This window comes from Aquila chrysaetos, chromosome 26 (assembly GCF_900496995.4).
Source record: "Aquila chrysaetos chrysaetos chromosome 26, bAquChr1.4, whole genome shotgun sequence".
In the NCBI taxonomy this organism is placed as follows: Eukaryota; Metazoa; Chordata; class Aves; order Accipitriformes; family Accipitridae; genus Aquila; species Aquila chrysaetos.
This window is the reverse complement of record NC_044029.1, coordinates 1,521,295-1,543,153: the sequence shown is the minus strand read 5'-3', so window position 1 is coordinate 1,543,153 and position 21,859 is coordinate 1,521,295. Positions and strand designations below refer to the sequence as shown.

The 21,859-nt window shown below is 37.8% G+C and overlaps 1 protein-coding gene across 8 annotated transcripts in view; it reads left to right on the top strand.

Moving 5' to 3' along the window:
• Window positions 1-21,859, top strand: part of CNOT4 (CCR4-NOT transcription complex subunit 4) — an 85,365-nt gene that overhangs the window by 56,929 nt on the left and 6,577 nt on the right. For 4 of the 8 annotated variants that reach the window (XM_041120536.1, XM_041120537.1, XM_030002955.2 and 1 more), the window contains 4 exons: window positions 3,604-3,759; window positions 6,428-6,485; window positions 6,770-7,019; window positions 8,893-9,390. In XM_041120536.1, coding sequence (XP_040976470.1) covers window positions 3,604-3,759; window positions 6,428-6,485; window positions 6,770-7,019; window positions 8,893-9,390 — 962 coding nt within the window. The remainder of the gene's footprint in view (window positions 1-3,603; window positions 3,760-6,427; window positions 6,486-6,769; window positions 7,020-8,892; window positions 9,391-21,859) is intronic. The other 4 variants (XM_041120542.1, XM_041120539.1, XM_041120541.1 and 1 more) reach the window with 1 other exon arrangement.

The window sequence follows — 21,859 nt, the reverse complement described above, 5'->3', positions numbered from 1 at the left end:
GTAAGTCTTAGTTAAGATCTGTTTTTCTGCTGTGTGCATTTGGATCACTAGTTCAGAATGAGGTATTCTTATTCTGAAAGACAACCTTGTATTTCATATTTGCGTAAACACATAATATTTTTTTAAAGACCAGATGTCAGCTTTCTTGGTATGGTGTCATGATGAATGCAGTCTGTACTTTTACAGCTGAGGTACCTTACAGTCTTGATACGTGGTTTTTACGTCATGATTTGTAGTGCAGTCCTTACATTAGGTATAAGGACCTTAGAAATTGGAAGTAAAATCAGTTTGTTTCTTTTGTGTGAGTAAAAATTCACAAGATACAGATAAAAGGTTCCTTGCTTTTATCTAGTGAACTTAAATATTTTTCACAATGTTGTAATTGCAGATATCACTTATTACAGCTTGTTAAAATAATATTCTGTTGAAGTAGTTTGTTCAGTAAGTTATGAAGAGATTTCTTCCATATGAGTACATAGACATACAAAGATAAATGAAAGCTTAAGGTCATCAGTCCTTATGTGAATTAACCACTCAAATGTCATATTTAAGATAAAGAAATGAAAACTGTTAACAACTTCATCCACTCCTTGTAGGATTTTCATAATGAGATGGGCAGAGTGGAATGTAAAAGTTAGACTGCACTTCACACACACCTTGGCCTTGTAATCAGGGTTTGTGTTGTGTGCCAGTTTATCCACTACTGAATTTTTCAGACAATAATTTGCCATTGGCAGCACCACTGCACAACATTTTAAGCAAGAAAGTGGGTACTGTATCTAAAATATTGCCAATTGAGCTTGAACAAGCAGAATACAATTCTGAGAAGTGGTATCCCAGCTGGTGTTACTGGGATTATTTTCTTTAACTTCTGGAGGATGCGTCATATGCTCTTTGACTGCAAGTGGTCAGGACCTTCAGTTGGATCTTCTCTTAAGGACTGTGCTACTTCTTATTTCTTGGGCACTGGTTCAGTATTGACTTGGAAGGCAGACTGCAGTGAGTGAAGCAGATATACCGTTTCCTTCATTTGAGTATTGATTATTTATGTTCAAAGTCTGAACTAATCTTAATTTGAAACCTAGTTAGATCCCAGCAAAATAAATGATACCAGCGGGGAAAGAATGCTCTATCTGAAACTGCAGCAAACTTTTAAGCCTTCAGAAAGAAATTACAAATTGGAGCTTGGCCAGTCTGTGGTGCCAACATTTTGGCACTTGTGGGAAAAAAACGGCATGTTGCTCCAAAGGCAACAAGTCTAGAGTTAATTTCTCTTTGTCAGCTGAACAGCATCATGATGACATAGTCTGTTCTTTGCTAAAGGCTAGGCACTACCTTTTGGGTTGCAAAGTGAATTTCCTCTTGCAGCTAGGATTTTGAAATGTTTCTTCAAGTCCCGTCTCATCAGTACAAAATGTATCTTGTGAGCTGGTGAATGCATGTTGTTTTCCTTCACAGCTTTCTACCCAATCGGGTTGTTGTTTTTGTCTGATTCATTAATATGATATTAATATATTTCTGGCAGTTTGTCAAAGCCTCTGACAATTTTGTGGTTGTTCCTGTGTTTCTGGGGTGCAGGATTTCTGTTTCACTCTGGAATTGAACAGAAGTTGACTTCTAAATAGTAGGTGTTTAATTACAAATATCCAGTAGTAGAAAACAGTTTCTGAAACTATGCATAAATGCTTTTTCACAATTGTGTCCTAATTTGAAAGGTCCTACTTGCAGACCTTTTTTTCTTGCTGCTGAAGGCAAATGTTAAAATCCCACAGTGCCACTTCATTTATGTCGGTACTCATCTCTTGGTATGTCAGTTGATAGTCACGGTAACTGCATTCTCTTAAAATTAGAGGTGTTTTCCACATTTAGAACAGATAAAGCTCTTTTTTTTTTTTTTTTTTTTTTTCTTTCCTTTTTTCCTGCTGACCTTTTGCTAAAGAACTGAAATGAATGCTTTCTTATGCTACAAGTGGAAACACCTGTTAAGCACTTGCTGGTCTTTTAGAGAATAGCCCTTTAGAAGTGTGTGGCTTTGAACTTAAACAAAAAAGCCCACATGTGCAAAAGCCCACCCCAAAACATAAGCCAGTTTCTTTACCTTTCTCCTTGGATGAAAACTGACTTTTAACTGTGACATTTTAAAGTTAGTTTTAGTATAGAGATGGCTTTGCACTGCAGCAGACATGAATTTTAATATTTAAAATAAATCTGTTAATGGATTGAAAATCTTGTTACATCTAGATTACAGCTCGTTTTTGTAAGAGTGAGAATATTAAATGACTGACATTGCTCTGATGTGTCTTCATTCCTTGATGTTCAATATCTGATCAACTTGTGATCTCTAACTTATTTCAAATGTGTACAAAGCAAAGATGAGATCTGTAAATTGGGTCAAGGCTCTCATCTGTGCACATATTGTGTAGTTATATGAGAAGATGGAGGTAGAGTAGCAAATCTTACAATACTGAGATTTGAGGGTAGCTAGTAATACCAATTTTGTCTAAATAGGAGTAGGAAACACTTGTGTTGCTATAAGCAGCTATAGGAATTTCCAGATTCTGAATGTGAACTTCCTAAATTGACCTAGAGATGTAGAGTAAATGTTGGACCATGTAGTAAGAACATACTAATGAAGGGGGATATCAGGAGGAACATACGTATTTAAAAAAAAATTTTTTTTAAATATTGTTCCTTATGAAGACAGCACTTGGACACAAAAACCAGCATCCTAATTGAAGCAAATGAAAAGCTAAAGTTAATATACAAACTGAAGAACACAAAGGCAAATCTTTTATAGTAAGATTGTAGGGTTAGCAAATGACACTGTATTCGAATGCATTTGGTTATACATGATATTCCAGCTCGCTTCAATTTGTATAGAATGTAACTATTTTTAGCAAAAACTTGGGCTTTGAGTCTTCTCTTGAACTTCTTTCAGATCTAATGTGCACTCTGAAATGAAATTTAATGTTACTTTATAAGAGGGAAGTAATTATGGCTTTAAACTAGAAATGAAGGGAGCAGTAACTTGAATGAACAGTGTGTTGGTCTGACTGGTCTCATGCTCTGTTAGTAAAGCTGCGGACTCTTGTGTAGGTGTAAAACACAAACTTCATCTGTTGGGGCCAGGCTTGATAGGGCCTCAAATATAAAACATTTATTAAAAAACAAAAAAATCATTTAGTTCATGATTTACAGAACTTGCAAATACTTATGGGATAAAGCAAAGAATTCTAAATGAGTTGTCTGTAGGTCTGGATACTTGAAGCTGTTGATGGATATTTTTTTTTTTGTTTCATTTTTTCTTATCCCCCAAATGGACAAGTTTGGACTTCAGCATTGGCAGAGCAGCTGTCTATTCAGTGAAGAAAACAGAATTTCCCCCAGTTTTCTCTCTCCCTTCCCTACCCCACTAAGTCTTTTTTTAAGTCATCACCATTTAAAATCTGAGAAATAACATCCAGATAAATCTATTCTTATGGATTGTCTGGCACAAGGATTCATTTCCCCAGTGCTTACAATTTTTAAGAACACTTTCTTCATAACTTGAACTATTTTCTTTTTTTTTTCTTTTTTTTTTTTTTTACTTTTGCCTTTTTTCAGACCCAACAGTAATAACAAAGATGCCTGGCCATCATTACAGAGTTCAAGTAAATCAGCCAACGGTTTAACAATGGAACACAGGAAAACGCCTCCTATATTAGAAAATGGCACAGACCCAGAACACATGACTCCAGATGGTGCAGACTCAGATTTCGGGTAATTGTGCTGCCTTTTATACTTCAGATAGCTTGCTCTCTCTCTCACTGATTGGTGTGGAGGGAATGATTCTCCAGTCTCTCTCTCTGGTTGGAGAGCTGGATTCAAATCCTGATCAGGTCACAAAAACCTGGGCTTTGTCTAGCCTGTGTCAAAGACCGATTGGCAGATTGTACAGGAGAACCCTAATGTGAAGTTAGTAAGTGATGGTACAGGTAAGGGCTGAGGGGAACTGAATAACTGGGGGATCAACAGCTTATATAGCTGCATGGTCCCAGCCAGAGCTGAGCCCTTAATTTCTATACAGAAGCTTCCACAACAGTAACATGCTAGTTGCTATACATCAGGAGGCTTGTCACTTGGAAAAGCATCAACAGAAGGAAGCTGAATGTTAGGACTGAGTATTTGTCATCTCTTTACAGTGGTGTGTTCCAGAAACACAACTGCAGAAGTAAGGGTTCCCTGATTATCACTCAGTAATAGGAACAACAGGCCAGCAGATTCAACTGAGGTTTCTTTGTGCAGAAGAAGTAATTCATCTGCTTGCAATAACTTCCTTATTGCTAGCCAACATTTTTTCCTCTTTTGGTGTCCTCCTTGAATAGAACTGATGTCCTCTTCCATCAGAAGCATCACTTGCAGTTCCAGTGGTAGTCTGTAGTCATGCTGGTTTGTTTTTTATGGACCCCTTGAGGTAATACCGGTTGGGCTCATTCAGAGGTTGGATGGGAAAATAACAAGGTAAACTCTTAATATTTCAAGAAGTGGTGTTGCCGATTAGGTGGCTGATCTTCGTTTTAAATCAATATTGAACCGATGCATTAATGTTGAGTGCTGTTGGAAGTGGTACCTTCTTGTTAGGCTTGATAGCAGTCCCATTGAGGTGTGATCAGAGATCCTATGGTTGCATCTCAGTAGTGACCTGCAGCTTCCTTATCTTTTCTGAAAAGAATGTACTGAATGTAGGTAAAAATATTGTAGCCAATAGATAATTAATCTTGTCCGTTCCTGAGGGCTGGAAGTCTGTCTTACAATTAAAGGGTTCTTAGGCAGGTTCAAGTATAATAAACATTTTCAGCATTTAGATTGTCATTAAAAGTTGTCTTACACATAGCTTTTTGAACTGCAGCATTGTGACTTTCTGTCAGCAGCTTTGGGAAAAGAATTTGGCTGGAATATCAGCTCTGCAATCAGAATGATTGTGTAGTGAAAAGTCTACATCAAACTTTTGTGCTATAGGTATTCAGAAATTACTAACCCAAGGCAGTTTGTTTCAAATGGAAGAACTTTGTTCATGCTGTTCAACCACTGAGTAGAAAGTATTTGTAAATCTTCACTGGAGTAATGCTTGTTTGTAAGTATATTCCCCTGACTTTTATAGTCATAAATATTTCAGCTTCAGTTATCTTTCTGAGATACCGACTCAGTGTTCTTTCACACAAAAACTGGTTTTATTGATGGATTACTTGTATGCAGTTTCTTTGGAATGGAGAAGAACTAATTCTGCTGGGTTTCAACTCCAGTTATTTTGGGATGGGGAGAACAAATATGGGGGGAAGCAATCTTAAGAATTTTTGACCTTGGTATGTGGCTTTATGCAGTATTTAAAATTTGCAGCAGCAAGGGATGTTTGAAAACAAGTTGTAGCTAAAATCTGAAGTCTGCACACAGTTAAAATAATTACTCTCTCTCTATTTGTCTTGTAATTTGCCTGTAATTTGACTTGTATCACACTCTGGTCTCGTAATGGAAGTGAAATTCATGTTCTTACTTCTGGTCGTACAAGGACCTGTGGTTTGGGCTGTGCAGCCTGATGCTTGTCCATCTTCTCTTATGGGTAGATAAAAATGAAAGTACCTTGAAGTTGTAAAGCAGAGATTTTAATCTGAACTGGAAGTAATACTGTTTCGTTAGTGTGGTATTTAGCATAATTAAGGCAACTGACAGATGCCTGTCAGAATCTTGAATCCTGAGATGTACCATTTCAGCCAAGTCCCGTTAATTCCAGTGAATAGCTTTCTGAGGTGGTTTTCTGCTGTGTCTTATCTTTTATTCTCTTTATGTTTGTTGGCAGGTTTTTATGCTATGTCTTTTCCTGTGTTTTTACCCTTCTGTCATCTCAAAACTCAGTTTTCTTACTTGGAAGTAATTCCTGCTAGTTAAAGCTTGAAGGCTGGTGGGAAGCTTAACTTGCCACCAGGATTAAATAGTTAAATTAATCTTGTATCTCTCCCCAGATTTATTTAGGACTTGTATGGGAACTTACAGGTTAGGGATTTGGAAAAGAAGTCTGTTCCCAACTTTCTCTCTGGTAGTAGCATAGATGGAACTGACTACTATGGAATACTGCCATAGTACAAGAATCCTGGTTTTTTTGAATGGCATAGAGTTACTACGAGAGTGTTTAAAACTTTCCTTTTGTTCCTTAACAGGGCAGTCAACAAGCAGAGTGGAGAGTGGTGGGAAGAAGTATACAGTATATGGCAAATGCTTATGATGAAAAAAACCAGTCTCATAAATAAAAAGTGGACTTTTTCCTTCTTGATTCCTCCTAATTAATTTTTCTTTGTCTTTATTTCAAGGCTTTTCTACCACTACAAAAGCAAATGTTGATTTTCATGTTAAATACTTGTGTCTTATTGTCTCTTTTCCCCTCCCACTTTTGCAGCCCTATCGACAAACCTTCAGATTCCCTCAGTATAGGAAATGGTGACAGCTCCCAGCAGGTAAGACTTAAAGATAAATGCTGTGAAAGTAAGAACTGAGTTTGAGGGATTGGTGCAACTTGTAGTTGGAGAAGCAAGTACTTTCTGAAGTGTATCATAATTTTAAGCAAAACTATTAAAAATGCTACTGCTAAGTTGATTTTTGTGTTTGACCTTGTACTGAACTATATATTAACCTAACTGTAGCCAAAAATTTTGAGGAAGTTTTTCAGCTGTATTAGTGAAGAATATTTTATATGTAAACACTCATGTCCTAACTGTTTCTCTTCCTTTCTTGCCTGTAGATAACGAACAGTGACACACCTTCACCACCGCCTGGTTTAACAAAACCCAATCCAGTCATACCCATCAGTTCATCTAATCACAGTGCACGGTCTCCTTTTGAAGGGGCTGTAACAGAATCACAGTCGCTCTTCTCTGACAACTTTCGGCACCCTAACCCCATCCCTAGTGGGCTTCCTCCATTCCCCAGCTCTCCACAGACTTCAAATGACTGGCCCACAGCACCAGAACCACAGAGCCTCTTCACATCAGGTATGTACACAGCTTATATGGCTGGGTGTTGCTTTTGCAACTGATGTCTAAAACTGTGTAGAACCAAGAACTCTAGGACTTGTTCCATACTGTTTTTCCCCTCTTCATAAATGATTAAAATTTGTCACTTAACTACAAATGAATTGCACTGACCTAAGGGTTTCTTCTAAAAGAAACTTTTACAGAGTTTTCCAGCTGCGTGGCTAAATTATCAGAGTGCTTATTGTAGACAGGCACACAGCTGAGAAACTAAATAATAGGATGTGACATTTGTGCTTAATATTTAATGTTACAGGTTTTTATTGAGAGTGGGGAAAATACGTGGTATCAGTATATGTTGGTGTAATCATCTGTTACAATCTGTAATTCTAGCATCGGAAGCTCTGCAGTAGGTGCCTAATGTGAAGGTGCAATGAAATTATATACATACAGAAAAGATAAAAATATGGTTAATTGCATCAAATGAAAGGTACCTGTATTTTCCAGGTACTTTCCTATGAAATACCACTTCATATGAATGAAACATCATTTTAGGTGTATTTATATAGTCTTGGGAGTCGTTAACAGTACTTAAGAGCTCACAAATTATAAATCTGAGGGAGTTAGAAAATTAAATGAAACAATATCAGTAATAATGTAAACAATACTTTAGGACACTGTTTACTTAGTGATTAGTCGCCTTTTGATGTTTATCTGACTTCTGGATGTCATAATCCTGTTTGTAAACAATATTTATTACCAAGGAAATTACCTGCTGCTAAGGTACTATATGCACCAATTTTGTGAGGATTATGTAGCAGTGAGAGACAATTTCCAGGTAGTAGAGAATCTTGTTTGTTTTATAATCAATATAAAATGGATGGTTGCTATTTAAATAAGAATACAAAGGACAAGTTTTTGTCTATCTAGCAAGTCTGTTAATCTATCGTCATGGATTTTAGAGTGAAAATAGAAGTGTAGATTCCTTTTCTAAGAGAGGATACTGAGCTTAATTTTAACTACTTCAAGCAGCAGACCAGGTTCCCTACCAGCAGAGGGAGATAATGATGTGAGTGATACTACCTTGTACTCAAATCAGCTTGCATTACCACAGTTTTGAGGAAAAACTGAAACTAGACCCAGCATTCACTGAACCTGAATAAGGAACTTACAGTATAATGAAATGAAGTAGTAATTGAAAATGCAGGGAAATTCTGATAACCCTTTTTTGCAACACTGCCTCAAAATATTTAACAATATCTTGTAATGCAGTTCCTTATTTCCTTTTGTTAAGGCATCTACTCAAGAATTTGGCTTGGTTTTCTTCATAATGGTAGACAGTGGGGTTTTGTGGGTTTTTTTGGGTTTGTGTTTTGTTTGGGGTTTTTTTTTAACTACTGCTCAGAGGTTCCCCCTTTGAGAGGGAACATTTCCTCCTCACCTTTCTTGCACAGCAGAGCTGAAGCACAGCATTAATACTGAAAGCAAAATACTGAACTGAATAACAACCTTATTTAAACTCTGCTTGTTCACACTTCTGTCAAGTAATATGGGTGTAAAGAAGGTTCTAGGCAAGTGTTTATTGGTCTCTTTCTACTTGGTGCTTTTACTGAAAATACTTATTTGACAGGGTTTTTCTGTAGTTCAGGAACAGAGCAATTCTGCAGTAAAAATACTATTTGCTAGTTCTACCACTTCCCCTTAAGTAGAAATCTGACAGCTCGATCTGAAAATGGCATTCTAAGCTGATGAATAAGGTGTCTTCTGGGGATTGTATAAAGAAATATGAGATGAAAGACAACTGGCAGCATAGATTCAGATACACTGAGGGTGAAATTTTCGTATGGGTAAATAGTTACTAATTCTTGTTCTAAATCCTGTTCCTCTCTGACAGAAACTATACCAGTATCCTCCTCCACAGACTGGCAAGCGGCTTTTGGGTTTGGTTCCTCCAAACAGCAAGAGGACGACTTAGGGTTTGACCCCTTTGACATCACCCGCAAAGCCTTAGCAGACCTGATTGAGAAGGAACTGTCAGTCCAAGACCAACCTTCCCTCTCGCCCACATCTCTTCAGAACCCTACCCCACACACTACAACTGCCAAAGGGCCGGGCTCTGGATTCCTGCATCCTGCTGCACCCACAAATGCCAACTCTCTCAGTAGCACCTTCCCAGTCATGCCACAGAGGTTCCCACAGTTTCAACAGCATCGAGCAGTTTACAACTCCTTCAGTTTTCCAGGCCAAGCAGCTCGCTATCCTTGGATGGCCTTCCCACGCAATAGCATCATGCACTTGAACCACACAGCAAATCCCACCTCAAATAGTAATTTCTTGGACTTGAATCTTCCACCACAACACAGCACAGGTCTGGGAGGGATCCCTATATCAGGTAGGTGAATCGGGACAGCTGTGAATATGACTTAATTCGTGCTTTCAGCTTCTCTGAGCCAGGACAGGAAAAGGGAATAGCCAGCTGCAAGTGGTAGAGGGGTATCTCTTGACTGTCATACCAGGTTTATGAACAGAGGGAGGAATATTGTTTTAAATAGGCCCTTTCCTTTTTTAAAAAAAATGTATCTGGATCTTTAGCCTTGTAATACTGAGCTTTATAAGGAAGGTGGAGTATTCTGTGCCCGCTTAATTTTGTGCCAAAGCAGATTGGTATTTTGGTTCTTCAGTCTTGCCAGACTGGCTTTCCTTAAGAGTAGGCCCTGGAAGCGCATTGCGACTTCCATGTCGACATGCAGGTGCTGACCAGAGTTCTTAAAATTGTGCAAAAAATTGTAATGATGGTAATTTGTGCCAGATGTCTTGGCTGGGTTGTTCCCTCTTGCGCATAACCAAATGGCTGCACAATAAAACATTCAGTGCTGTTCATTTCTGTACTTCAGATGGCCTTAATATTATGCTAATCTTTCACTGAATGGATGCTTGCAATGTGTATAAGAGGATTCATCCTGATTGTGAGGGTTGTGATGTTGGAGGAAAATAAATGCGTAGTCAGGCCAGTTCAGGCTGCCCTGAATGGATTGATAGCCTCCTGCAGAAAAAAAATTGTATTAAGTGTATAAAGAACTACAGGTAGAAAGTCTTTGTAAGCTCTTTGTAGCCTTGAGATGGAGAAAACTGCTTCTTGAGGTGTTGCCAATGTTATTTTCTTTTCATGGGTTTTGAGGGGGACTAGCTATACTGTAAGAAAGTGACCTGGAAAAAGTCAGTGTGTTTTTGATGCTTTAGTGCAAGAGCTGATTTTGGCTGTTACTTCCCTGTACTTTGTCCTCTTTGAAGGCTTGTTGAAGCTACAGTACTGCTGTAGGGTCCTTAGGCTGATTCATAGTATAAACACTTGGTCCAGACTAAAAATGCAAGTAGTTCAAAACTCTTTATACTGGCAGTGGCAAAGTTTTTAGACTAAAATGACTGATATGGGTTACACTGAAGTGTTTACAAAAAAACCAAACCAAAACAAAACCAAATTATTTTTGACATGCAGCATTCATAGCACTGCAAATTGTTTCTCCCTTTCCCCTAAACTACATAGAACTTCCAGGAACATTGCAGGACATCAAGTTTTAACTTCACCACTGGGTTCTAAAAGTTGCTAGTTCAAGGGGCCGGTAACAAGACCCATCTTCTGGACTAGGGGGACCAGAAAAATCCTGTAGTGTTGAAAAAGATCTGTTTGTAGTACCGGTTGATTGTAGATTTGCGAAAGTATTATTTAAATTGCATTACTTTAATTGCCTTTGGCAGTTTGAAAGTGGACTACTTTGTGTTTGTAGAAGACTCCATAGATCCTTGGTATGATTCCTGAAGAGCCAGTTGTGTGGTGTTGGTTGATGCACAGCCTATGCCATGTACTCCCCCCATATGTTTTAAGGCAACAGAGTTGATATTTAAGTATATTCTTCTTTTTGTATGCAACTGCTAGAACCAATTAATCTCAAAATATTTTTGGCAGATACAGTGCTAAAAACAGAAAATAAACATCTGCTGTAGTCTCTATGGAAAGTTCCTTTGAGTTGGTCTTAATCTCTTGTTATAGAAAACATTGTTAGTTGCCTGGCTGACAATTAGATAGCAGCAGTTGCTGCAGTGCAAACACTTCTCAGCTGATCTACATGTCAGCTTTGATACATCTTGAAAAAAGAACCATTTGCACAAACACAGATTACTCCTTTTTCTTTTCCTGTTGTCAGAAATCAGCTGAAGTCTCAGATAGTTCTGGTTTTGTTTGCTGGGTTATGGATTTGTATTATTTGTATGATATTTAGTGCCTAGGGTTTTCTTTAGCGATCTAACTGCTTCAGAAGTACAAATAATTTGAAAGTCGGGAGATACGCTCATACTTCTTTTTTGTGTGCTGACTTAATAGTTTCCAATTTATTGATTATTCTGTCTTTTCAAATTCATATCCAGTGTACACGTCTCTCAATGAATTCCTTTTATATTCTTTTTGAAAGAGTAATTACTGTTCTTTATGCTTGCTTTTAATCTATCAGTAGCAGGTATATAATTACACAATTTTCCTAGTTTCCTCATTTGCTTTATAGATACAGCTGTCTGGTGGGGTTGGGGAAAGAAAGTGGTGTACAAGTACAGAGAAATCATGTCAATGGGATGTTATTACAGTGCTTTATAACAGACTTTCACTGACCTGCTAGAAAGGCAGTGTGTATCATAATAGCTGTTTAGTAGTATGGAGAGATTAGCTGTAGTATACCTGAAGCTCCTTTTTGTTAGCTCTTTTGTTAGTCTGTATTGGGATGTTTTGGAAAATGTCAACTCAGCTGTTTCAGATGTAACAGCAAAAGAAACCTAGGGCAGGTGAAACTTCACATTCTGTCTTCTAGCAACTTCAAGACCAGTTGAGGGTCTCTGCATGTTTCCTAAGGTCTTTTGATCACAATTTTTTACAGGACTGTACATTCCTAAAGCAGATAATACTGGACCAGTCATTTAAAAAAACAAACAAAAAAAACCCCCAACAAAACAAAACCCATTCATTTATTCTGTGTGTTTGCCTGCTCTATTTAATCAGCCCTTTTCAAGTTTTCTATTTCATTTATGTGAAAACAAGCAGATCTAAACTTTTATAACTTCGTATGAAGTTAGTATACTATTTTCTAGGCATTCTAAATCCAGTTTTAGTTGATTTCATTAAGCGTACTTGTTGTTTGGAAGCTTGTATGAAGAAAACTATCTCTTAAACTGCTGCTGCTTCTGCTTTAGGTAGGCATTAGTATTCACATGAATTTTAAATGCTCATGTGTAACATGTTAAATGTAATGTTCTGAAGCTACCTTTTGTTTAGTCAAGAATCAGAGCTGTGCTGTATTCATAACCCCACAGCTCCAGCTAGGGCTGTTTTGTGATGTGCACCAGATTTAAATGGAGGACACAGGCACTACCTACATTTTTTTTTTTTTTTCCCTAAGCTCTCATTTTAAAATAATTTCTATGTGGAATTTAGTAGCCTGTTTCATAGAGGAAGTAGTGTTTATTCAACTCATTCTACAGTTTCCAGTGAAATGACACGATTGACTTCATAATTTTATTAAGCATATACTTGAAATGTGTCATATTCATCAGGCATACATTTGTCCCCAACCCATATTTAAATGAACTTTTTGATTGACTGATTCCCAAACTAGCATTTTTTTTTTTCCTCCCTCCACCGTATGATTTTGCAAACCATAGCAGATGTTACATGTTCTCATTGTAAGGGACAATTTAGGCTTGTTGCTGTTCTCTCATGTGGGATGGATTAGATGATTTACTGTGTAATTATAACTGTGTAACTGTGCTTCAGGAGAAAAGTTAAGTGACTTCTTATTCATGGACAGCATGATTGTTGCTAAAAGCAACCTTACCCTAGATTGTGTGCAAGCTATCCTAAGAATATAGGACAGCAGCTATCCTTTATTCTGCAGATAAGTCCGAAGGAAAGATCCACTGCTAGCAATGTGGGTGGGTGGGTGCCTTTATTTTCATGTTACTTTAGGGTAACTGGAAACTCTGTAATTTGATAGCTAATACGCTATCATCTTTGCTACCCTACTGCCTGGTGGTGTGTTGTAAAATAATAGGTACTGGATCATAGTGTAAAGTAGGTCTCATTAACAGTGTGTTTGGAGACAGATGCTTATAAAATGAGATGCATGCATATTAATAATGGGAAAGTAGAAATACATAGTTTTATTTCTTGAGTTTACTGAGTGGTTGGTAGTCATTGATTTTATTACATAGAAGAAGTGTAACAACAAATTCACACAGTTAAAAGTATGAGGAAAAAGTTATAAATGTTTAGTCTTCCTTTCTGTCAGTTCTATGCAAGATGAAGTACCTGACATTTTGAACCACTGGCTTTTATTTCATTTATTAATTTCATAATTATCCTGAACATAATCCAGATGAGGAAAAAACTTAATTGTAAGAACTTACCAGTTCATTAATAATGAGATAGTATTGGAAGAGTTCAAATTTCAAACTAATGCTACGCAATATTGTGTGTATGTTCTTCCCACTTAAATCATTGAAAGCCATTGAGCTGGAAGGGACCCACAAGGATTATCAAGTCCAACTCCTGACTCCACACAGGGCAGCCTAAAAATTAAACCATACATCTCGAAGCATTGTCCAAATGGTTCTTGAACACAGACTGGCAATTTATGTGTATCGTGCATGTATTAGAAATCAAAGATAGAGGAAATAGTCAAGTGGACACAGAGACAGATAGGAAACATGGAGAATTAAACCCCGTTTAGGGTAGGGGAAGAAAAAAGTTTTACCTGTTGTCCTTGCAGATAACCACTGTAAAATCCATCAAGCTATTTTAGCCATAAAGCCCAATGATGTGGAGATTGTGGTAGACTTGTGTGAACTGTTCCTGAAACTTCAAAACAGGGGGCTTGAGTGCCATAAGTCTTTGTAGTTGAATATAATTGACAAATCAAAATTTTGTTTTCTCAAGACCTTTTTGTTTTGATGTTGTGGCTTATATCTCTTGAATGTGCACAGCCTAATTGATGGAATTATGTATATTTAAAAATGAGGTTGAGACAATAAATAGGTAGACAGTTCTGTTAAGTTTGGGTGCCATCCAGCAGCCTTTGTGGTAGTGGTGTTGCATTCCTTATCAAGACACTGATTAGCGTGCACATTTTTGAGTCTTGCCTGCATTTAGGTTTTTGTGAAGCAGTAGCTGGTAGCAGGGAAGGTAAAGCAGTGAAGGCTATATTAAGAATGTCCAGCTTACTCCCACTTATTTTTAAGTCCTGAGCTCTTCCATATTTGAACAACTTAGTGTTGCATCTTCTTCCACTTTAAATTTTCTGTCTTCTGTGCCCCCAGCTATTGAACTTGTCTTGAACATCAAATCCTTTCTTGCCTAATGCTGCCTTTTGGACAACGTTTTAGTAAAACAAGGGAAGATCCCTTTATGTTGGCTATGATCATATTGTTTAAAAGACTTTATTTAGACCACAGAGAAGGATGAGATACCAGAATTAGCGTTGACATGCTCTGCCTTTAATACTAAGAGTCCTTGTCTGACTTGATATCTTCTCAAAACATAACCTCGTTTCCATTTGGGACACACATTTCTTATTTGACTTTTGTCCTTTTGACTTTGTCTCCTCTCTCTGGGTTGCTTCTTAATAGTAGATTCTGTCTCCTGAACAAAGAAAAAGGCTTGTTTTATCCAGTTGTGGAACCAAAAAAATTGAATTCACAGCATAGCAGCTGTCACTTTTCTGTGGTCTCAGGATAGTAATTTGGTATGGAGTTTTGCGGGGGGGTTCTGCTTCTGCTACTGTGCCTTTTTAAAAGAGGGTCTGGCCCGTGTGGTATGGCTGTTGAATTCAGCGTGTTGTAAAACTTAAAATTCTCCAAATGCTATGTACAAAATGCATTTAATCCCATACCCTAGCAACGGGAATGTGACTTAAACAGTGCTGCCTCACATCCCTTTATTTGGATGCAGTGGTTGAAAGAGCATTTTGCTACACTTTCCTCTTGACCTGACAATATGTGAAAGGCTTAATGCCAGTTTTAAGTATTGATGGCCTTACTCTTAACAGTAAGAGATGCATTAGTCCATTAATTTTCTGTCCTAATCCTTTAAAGACTGCTTGCTTGCTTGATGGTCTTGCTTGATGTTTGGCTTTCCGACAGCAGCTGGGCAGAAAGCATGGCAGCTGAAGGTCGTCTTTTCTGTGCCCCTGGTTAGCTCTATGGCTTCCTATAGCTGAAGTCTTTCTCTGATTAGGTATAAATATAGAAAATAGGAAATCTGATTAAAATCTTGGCTGATACAGCTATTAGTTGTAGGTGCCACATGTGGCAGCTCCTCTCAGAAGTGGATTTGTTACCCTGATAACAAGGTCACTCATTTGAAAATAAAGGCCTGAATACTGCTTTGAAATTGAAAAATGAAAAGTACTGTTTGTAAACAACCCTCAGTTGTTTCCAGTATTGCTTTTACTGACCCTTGCATAGGCCCTGTGTGTCCTGTTTTCCTCAATAAAGATGACTGTTCTTAGTGCAGCCTTTGCCACTGAATATTTTGTTGTTCTCATCAGTACTTATGCCTGCTGCATACCATTTCTTTCCATGGAGGTTCTCGGGCCTCCACCCCCCTTCTTTAGGAGGTGCTTTATGCCTGTGTGTATTCCCCCCCTGAAATTAATTCTCCTTTTATTTCCTGCGTCATAACTAAATTTCTATTTCACTGGTGAAGAGGTGAAGTGTTCAGCACAATGTGGAACAAATTCAGTTTGAAAGTAAACTTCTGGTTTGCTCGCTTCCATTGCTCTGGAGGGTGTTTTGTTGTTGGTTTTCTTTGTTTGTTTGTTTTTTTTTAATGCACTCAGGGTGGTGCTGCTAGGTTTAAAATAAAGTAAATGAAGTGGGTTTTTTTTATGAATTTCCAAAATATTAAATCAGTGTCAAGATTGAAGTCACACTGTTCGAAATCTGCTATGGATATTCCTTGTCCTACCTCTGATGTCTTGTCCCTTAACTCCCATATGCTTTCTACATTTACTACTAAGGCCTGCCTTCCTTAGTGTTATCTTGTCACGATCTCTGAGAGAACTTCATCCACAGCACCTGTCCTTTAAGTCCTGCTACTTTTCCATCTGTTCCAAAATCTCATCTTGCCCGCCTGCCCTTCCCTCCCAGTACCTTTTTGGTGCTAATATTGCAACTGTTTTTAAAACCCTGTGGAATTTTTCCTTATGATTGTATAGGAGATACTGTTCCAAATAAAGCTCTATATAAATAACTGTGCCCTCATCTCTGGGAGCTTGATTTTAAGCTCTTACGAGTTTCTTAAAATCTTTGATTGTAAGATTATTAGGGATGGCAGTGAAAGACAGGCATCCTGCTTTTTTGAGTAGCAAGATGCCTATTTTTAAATGTGTAATTTTATTTCGGAAGAAGAAAGTGTGACAAAAAAATATGAAGAAAAAAGTGTTAAAAAAAAAAAAAAAACCACACCCCAAAACCTCTAACTTCTCTTGGCTGCCATACATCACAGGAATGACTAATCACATCAATGCTGCTAGACTTGAAATAAACGAGGTGTTGGCTGAAATAGGTGGCCTGAGTGGCTGACCCAATTTGCATTCTGGACTGTCAGTCCTGACAGCTTTTCGGGTAACTCTTCCCCAGGAACAGGGGGAAACAAGCACACAGGAGGTATTTTACATGAAATTTTCTGGCTGTTGGTGTCTCCAGTAGTGTCACCAAATGAGCTTCAGCTGTACTAAATGTTGGGCCTTTGCCTGTGTTTTAGGGATGGAAGACTGCATTTATTACTTACAGAACAAGCTTTCCCCTTCCTCTTTAGGGCTGGTTCAGCAGAAGTTAGAAAGGCTGTTACCTTTCATAGGCAACCCGTAAGATCTTGGGACGGGTCTGCAGTAGTTAGTGTAAGAGGCAGCTCCGTTGGCTGGTGTAGCATCTGTCTCCCTCCTCCAGCAGGCAGATGCTTAGCCTTGGGGTGCTGTGTTCTCTTGAATGCTTTTCTAAAATACAAACTGGCACTTCAAAATATACAGTAAACCACTAGCATGAGTTAAAATATGTAATTGTCTTAGTGATGTTAAAAACCTGGCATTTTCCCTTCAAAGACTGGAAATTAGTACACTTGGCAGTGCCACCTGCTAATAGCAGTGTCTAACAAGAGGCTGTGCCTTGGGCATGGACCTGAAACTTTGGCTCCTTCTGAGTCGAGTCTGTCTTCCAAAATATCAATTATGACTGAGGAATTTTAGCAAAAAGCACAGACAGTTCATAGGCTTTCTGTGTCAACACATTTTGAAATGCACCAACTTGAAGAACCATTGAGAAAAGGCAAGCATAATCTTTTTAAAAATTGTATTGGGAGAGGAGCATAAATGAAATATCCTGAAGGGATAACAGCAATTGAAAGAGCAGCTTTACAAAAAGTGTTTCTCCTCCCAGCGATACCAAGTCACAATTTGGGGAGGGGAAGGGTGGGGAAATCTACTCTTTTCCATGCTTTGCCATATTGGTTCCTTCTACATCACAACCTTATTTGAACTTCAGCTTTTTCCCAAAGGAATTATTTTTAAAAAAACCCACCTGTATTTAAAAAGTGGGTCACCTCTATTGGAAGACAGCATTTAGTAATCAGAATGAACTTCATGTCATGGAAGGTTTGTTTTTCTTCTCAGCTTTCTTGGAGTTTATCTAATCTTCCCACGGAATGATTGAAGTATCTACAAATAAACATCAGCCTTAATTGTTTGTTACACGTGGAAAAATTAAAAATGAGTTTATCATTTCTCAGAGTATGCATTCACTGTGGTAATGCTGGTCTCGCAGCTTTGGTCAGAGGATTGGTTGGGTACTCCTGGAATCTAGAACCTTCATAACTAGATAAGCTCTTGCTAATTATTGATATAGCTTTGAAGATCTGATTTTTCTTTGCCAGTTCTAGTTATTGATTGCATTGGCCATAGGGCAAATTCCATGTATTTTGTTTATGCATTATATCTATGCATGTACCCACAAGTACACTTGTACACACAGGATTTTCATTTGAGGTCAAAGTGGTTTGGTTTTTTTATTGACAGGGTAACCTGGTGAGATTGATTGAACCCTGATGCAGGATCTAAGAGTAAGCAGCAGGTATACTTAGGTTAAAATGAGCTTTTTCTCAGATTAATGGAATTGCATGTCTTTCTGACGTTCTGTATGCAGGATTCAAGTATCTCTTTCCTTCATTTCAGTATCTTAAGTCTTTGTGTGCTCAGTTTAGGTTTGTTAATAATTATCAGTGGCGAGAACTGGCTATTTTCTTATGGGGTCCTTTTTTTGGATGAGAAGTGTCTTGTTAGCTCACATGAAGAAGGAGGTTATTTATTGACTAAGGTGAAAGCATTACAGAATATATTGTCTTTTTTGCATGCAGAACAGTGGGCCCCAACTTGATTGAAGTCCTGCAGTTGACCACTATGCGTTTTTAGCAATAAACAATTAAAAAGTCAGTAATAAAAAATGGTGGGATACTGTGGAAACATCTTATATGAAGTCAAGCATGTTTTCGAAGCAAGTTAGAGTCTCGGTTTGAAATTTACTTATAGCTTAAAATTGGGTGGCTGGCTGCTATACTTATGTATTAGATTTTGTCTCTTGAGCCATGGTAAGTATGAGTCAATCATAAGAACTCTCCAGAATACTTAATGTAAAATTGCTTTTCTCAAACCTAGTAAAATTCTGACACTGTACATACAAGCAAATACGAATCTTCCTATTGAATATCTAAGATGAGCTGTCCCTGATGTTGCAGAAGGGATTTCCTCTCAAAATAAATTAAATTTTCTGACTCTTAACACTTACTTAGTCACAGAAAGCTTAAAAGTTATACTGTCAGATCCTCATCAAAAAGGAAAATTACTTAGAAAAACTTACTTTCCCCTTTAAAGTGTATCATTTAGAATTCATATATATTCCTCTTCTACTTGATAGGTTGGCTTACTGGCATGTTAATTTATTTTAAATAAACTTATTTTAAAATAGTGCTTTTTCAGTTTACATGGCTATCTTTTAAATTGGGTCTATGTGGAATTAATATAACCATGGAAATCAATGTGGAATCAAGATAAAAGCTGCTTTACTTGCATTATTTTAAAGCTGAGTGCAGACGTGTGTCTCAACTATTGAAGCCAATTTTGTAGGTGTATGTACATTCATGTGTGTATGTATGTATACGTCTTTTGTTTCCCCAGCTCTTAGAGCTTGTGACCATAAGACTTTCATTTGAAATCCGCACTGTGGAATGACACTTAGAAAGCTGTTTTTGTGGATTGCCAAGTTGCTTCCTGTGTGTAGAGATTGTCAGTGAGGCTTTGAAATGTTCCCTTCAAACAGCTTTATCTTCTAGTGCTGCTGTCATTTGATACTTCCCTAGTATGAAGTGGCTACTTGTATTCCTGATGGACAGCACTGCTATTTAAATGTGGACAGATTCAATCTTTAATCTGCCAGTGACATTCTCAGGCCTCTGTGAATGGGTGAAACTCCATCATTTGGTTTAAGCATTGTGGAATTCCTAGAAATTGTAGGTACACAGAATCAATGAAGTAAGAGTGAAGTCCTTCAGACTGTAGGAGTTAAAACCATGAGTAAAATCCCAGGTAAAAATATCCATGAGCAAACAAGCTTATTATTCATATTAAAGTGACATAGGTACAGTTTTTATCATAGCTGTTTTGTTGATGGTTAAGTATATAAGCTTTGAATGAAAGGCTTTTGAGTTTATGTAATGTGATGGGCATAATTTTATTTTAGGATGTGGCAAATCATCCTCTCCTCCTCCTCCCCTCTGAGTGAAATATTGGGACAATTTTTTGCAAAAATAGAAATACCAATAGGGGAAAGTAATTTTGAGCTGAAAATAGAGAAGCCCCAGTCACTTCTTGGAATAGGGTAACAGGCTGTCTCATGGAAGGCACAGACTATCTGGGTATCTGTGAAAATGGTAGCATAAAGTGCAGGGTGGGACTAACAGGGATGTCACTGCAAAGGGTATGCTTTTCTGGTGGCCCCATTTGTTTCTAATCAAGTTGAAAGACTCCTGGTGAACTTGTTCTGGTAGTCTTTCCTGTTTGTTCCCCCCCTCCCCCTTTTTTTTTTTTTTTTTTCCCTCTTGCCCCTGAACCCGGGCCCAACTTTGGCATTCTGTTTGTCTTGCCAAGGCTTCAAAACTAACTGTTACTGTACAATGTCCTTGAAGATTTCATGAGGGCCTTCTTACAAGGAGGTCATTGCAATAGCCATTCTATTACCGAATACACCTTGATAGTCACTTCACTTCTTTTGTTGCTACTCGGTGCAGTCAGGTACGTGACATTGCTAATAAGTTTATTTTTCTCTCATTGATAGTTTTCCTCTGAATTTCTTTTACTTGTCTGAAGCTTTTCTGTAGCACTGTTGTGTGCTTTGGTCACATACATTACATACTGATGGGTTCTTAAAAAAGACATAAAGAATTGCAACCTCGACTTGCAGGACTGCTTGCTTTTCAGCAGGACTAGAATATTTAGGACTCTTGGCATGAAGATATTAAATGGTTTTACATAATTAGTACAAAATCATATAATAGCTTGGAATATAATTTTGGCAGAGCAAAGAAATAGACTTGCTTTACACTTACTTAATGTGATGGTCTTGTGATCTTTGCTGTTAGTCATATTTAAGCCTGTACTGTGTCAATTTTGATATGGATTTGACCATAGACTTGTGTCAGAACTGGGGCAATAATTTGAAATGGTCTAGTCTCTGTAGGACATTCATTTTAGTGGGCTTGTCTCCCGCCAAGTAAACTGTGAGACATGCTATCCCATTATCCTCAATATAAAAGATTAAATGCGTCAGCATCACAAACGTGGTGCAGCCAAATCTGAAACATCTTTGGGTGCACATTGTGGTTTCATTTGTCAGAATTTATGAAGTCACAGAACAGCCCGTGTCAATGCAGCTGATGCTTGTGTAAACATCTTCTAAAGTATTGATTATATACAACAGAACAGTGTTTCCGGCTTGGCCATTGTCCTCTTTGCTGTCTCTCCCCCAGACACATGCTGCTTTGCCTGGTTTGAAGGAATAATGTTAAGGCATTGCAGGTAGAGGATATTGAAGTAATGCTACCAGACTGTCTGGTAAGATGTCATGATGAGACAATGAGTTTAGAAATTCATTAAATGATCAGCTTTTATACATATGAATGTTCAGCCTTCTCAATCATATTCTATTTTAAGCTGACTTTATCTTTTATTTAAATTGGGTAGACAAATTTGTGATGAAGGTTGTTTTTTTTCTTTTTCCCTTTGCTGACTTTTAAGACAGTGGATAGCTTTGAAAATTTTACATACAAGTGCTTTTATTTCATGTTGGCATACTACCTCAGACACATGAAAAAGTTCAGTGCTAGAACTGTGGGATCTGTTCACCTCTAAACACAAGTTTCCACTAAACCAGATAGGATTATGGAATGCACATCAAGGTAAGACTAGAGTTCAGGATGTGTATTTGAGCCTATTTTTCACATGAATAGCAGTCCTTTCAGTGATGCTTCACCAGGTTATTGTCTCCTCTCAGAGACAAAGATGGGGCATGGGGGTAGGACTCTCCAATTTATCTCCTTGTGTAAAATCTTTTCATTGCAGTCAACTGGGTTTTAACTTGTTTTCTTCTGTGTTTTCCCACTGTCTGTGGACATACTGCTTTAAATTAGGATGAGGCTATGGAAGGAAGACAGTGTTTCTACTCCTTGAGAAAGGGAAACGGTGGTGTTTTGGTTCTTACGCCCCTAGGTTATGACATCC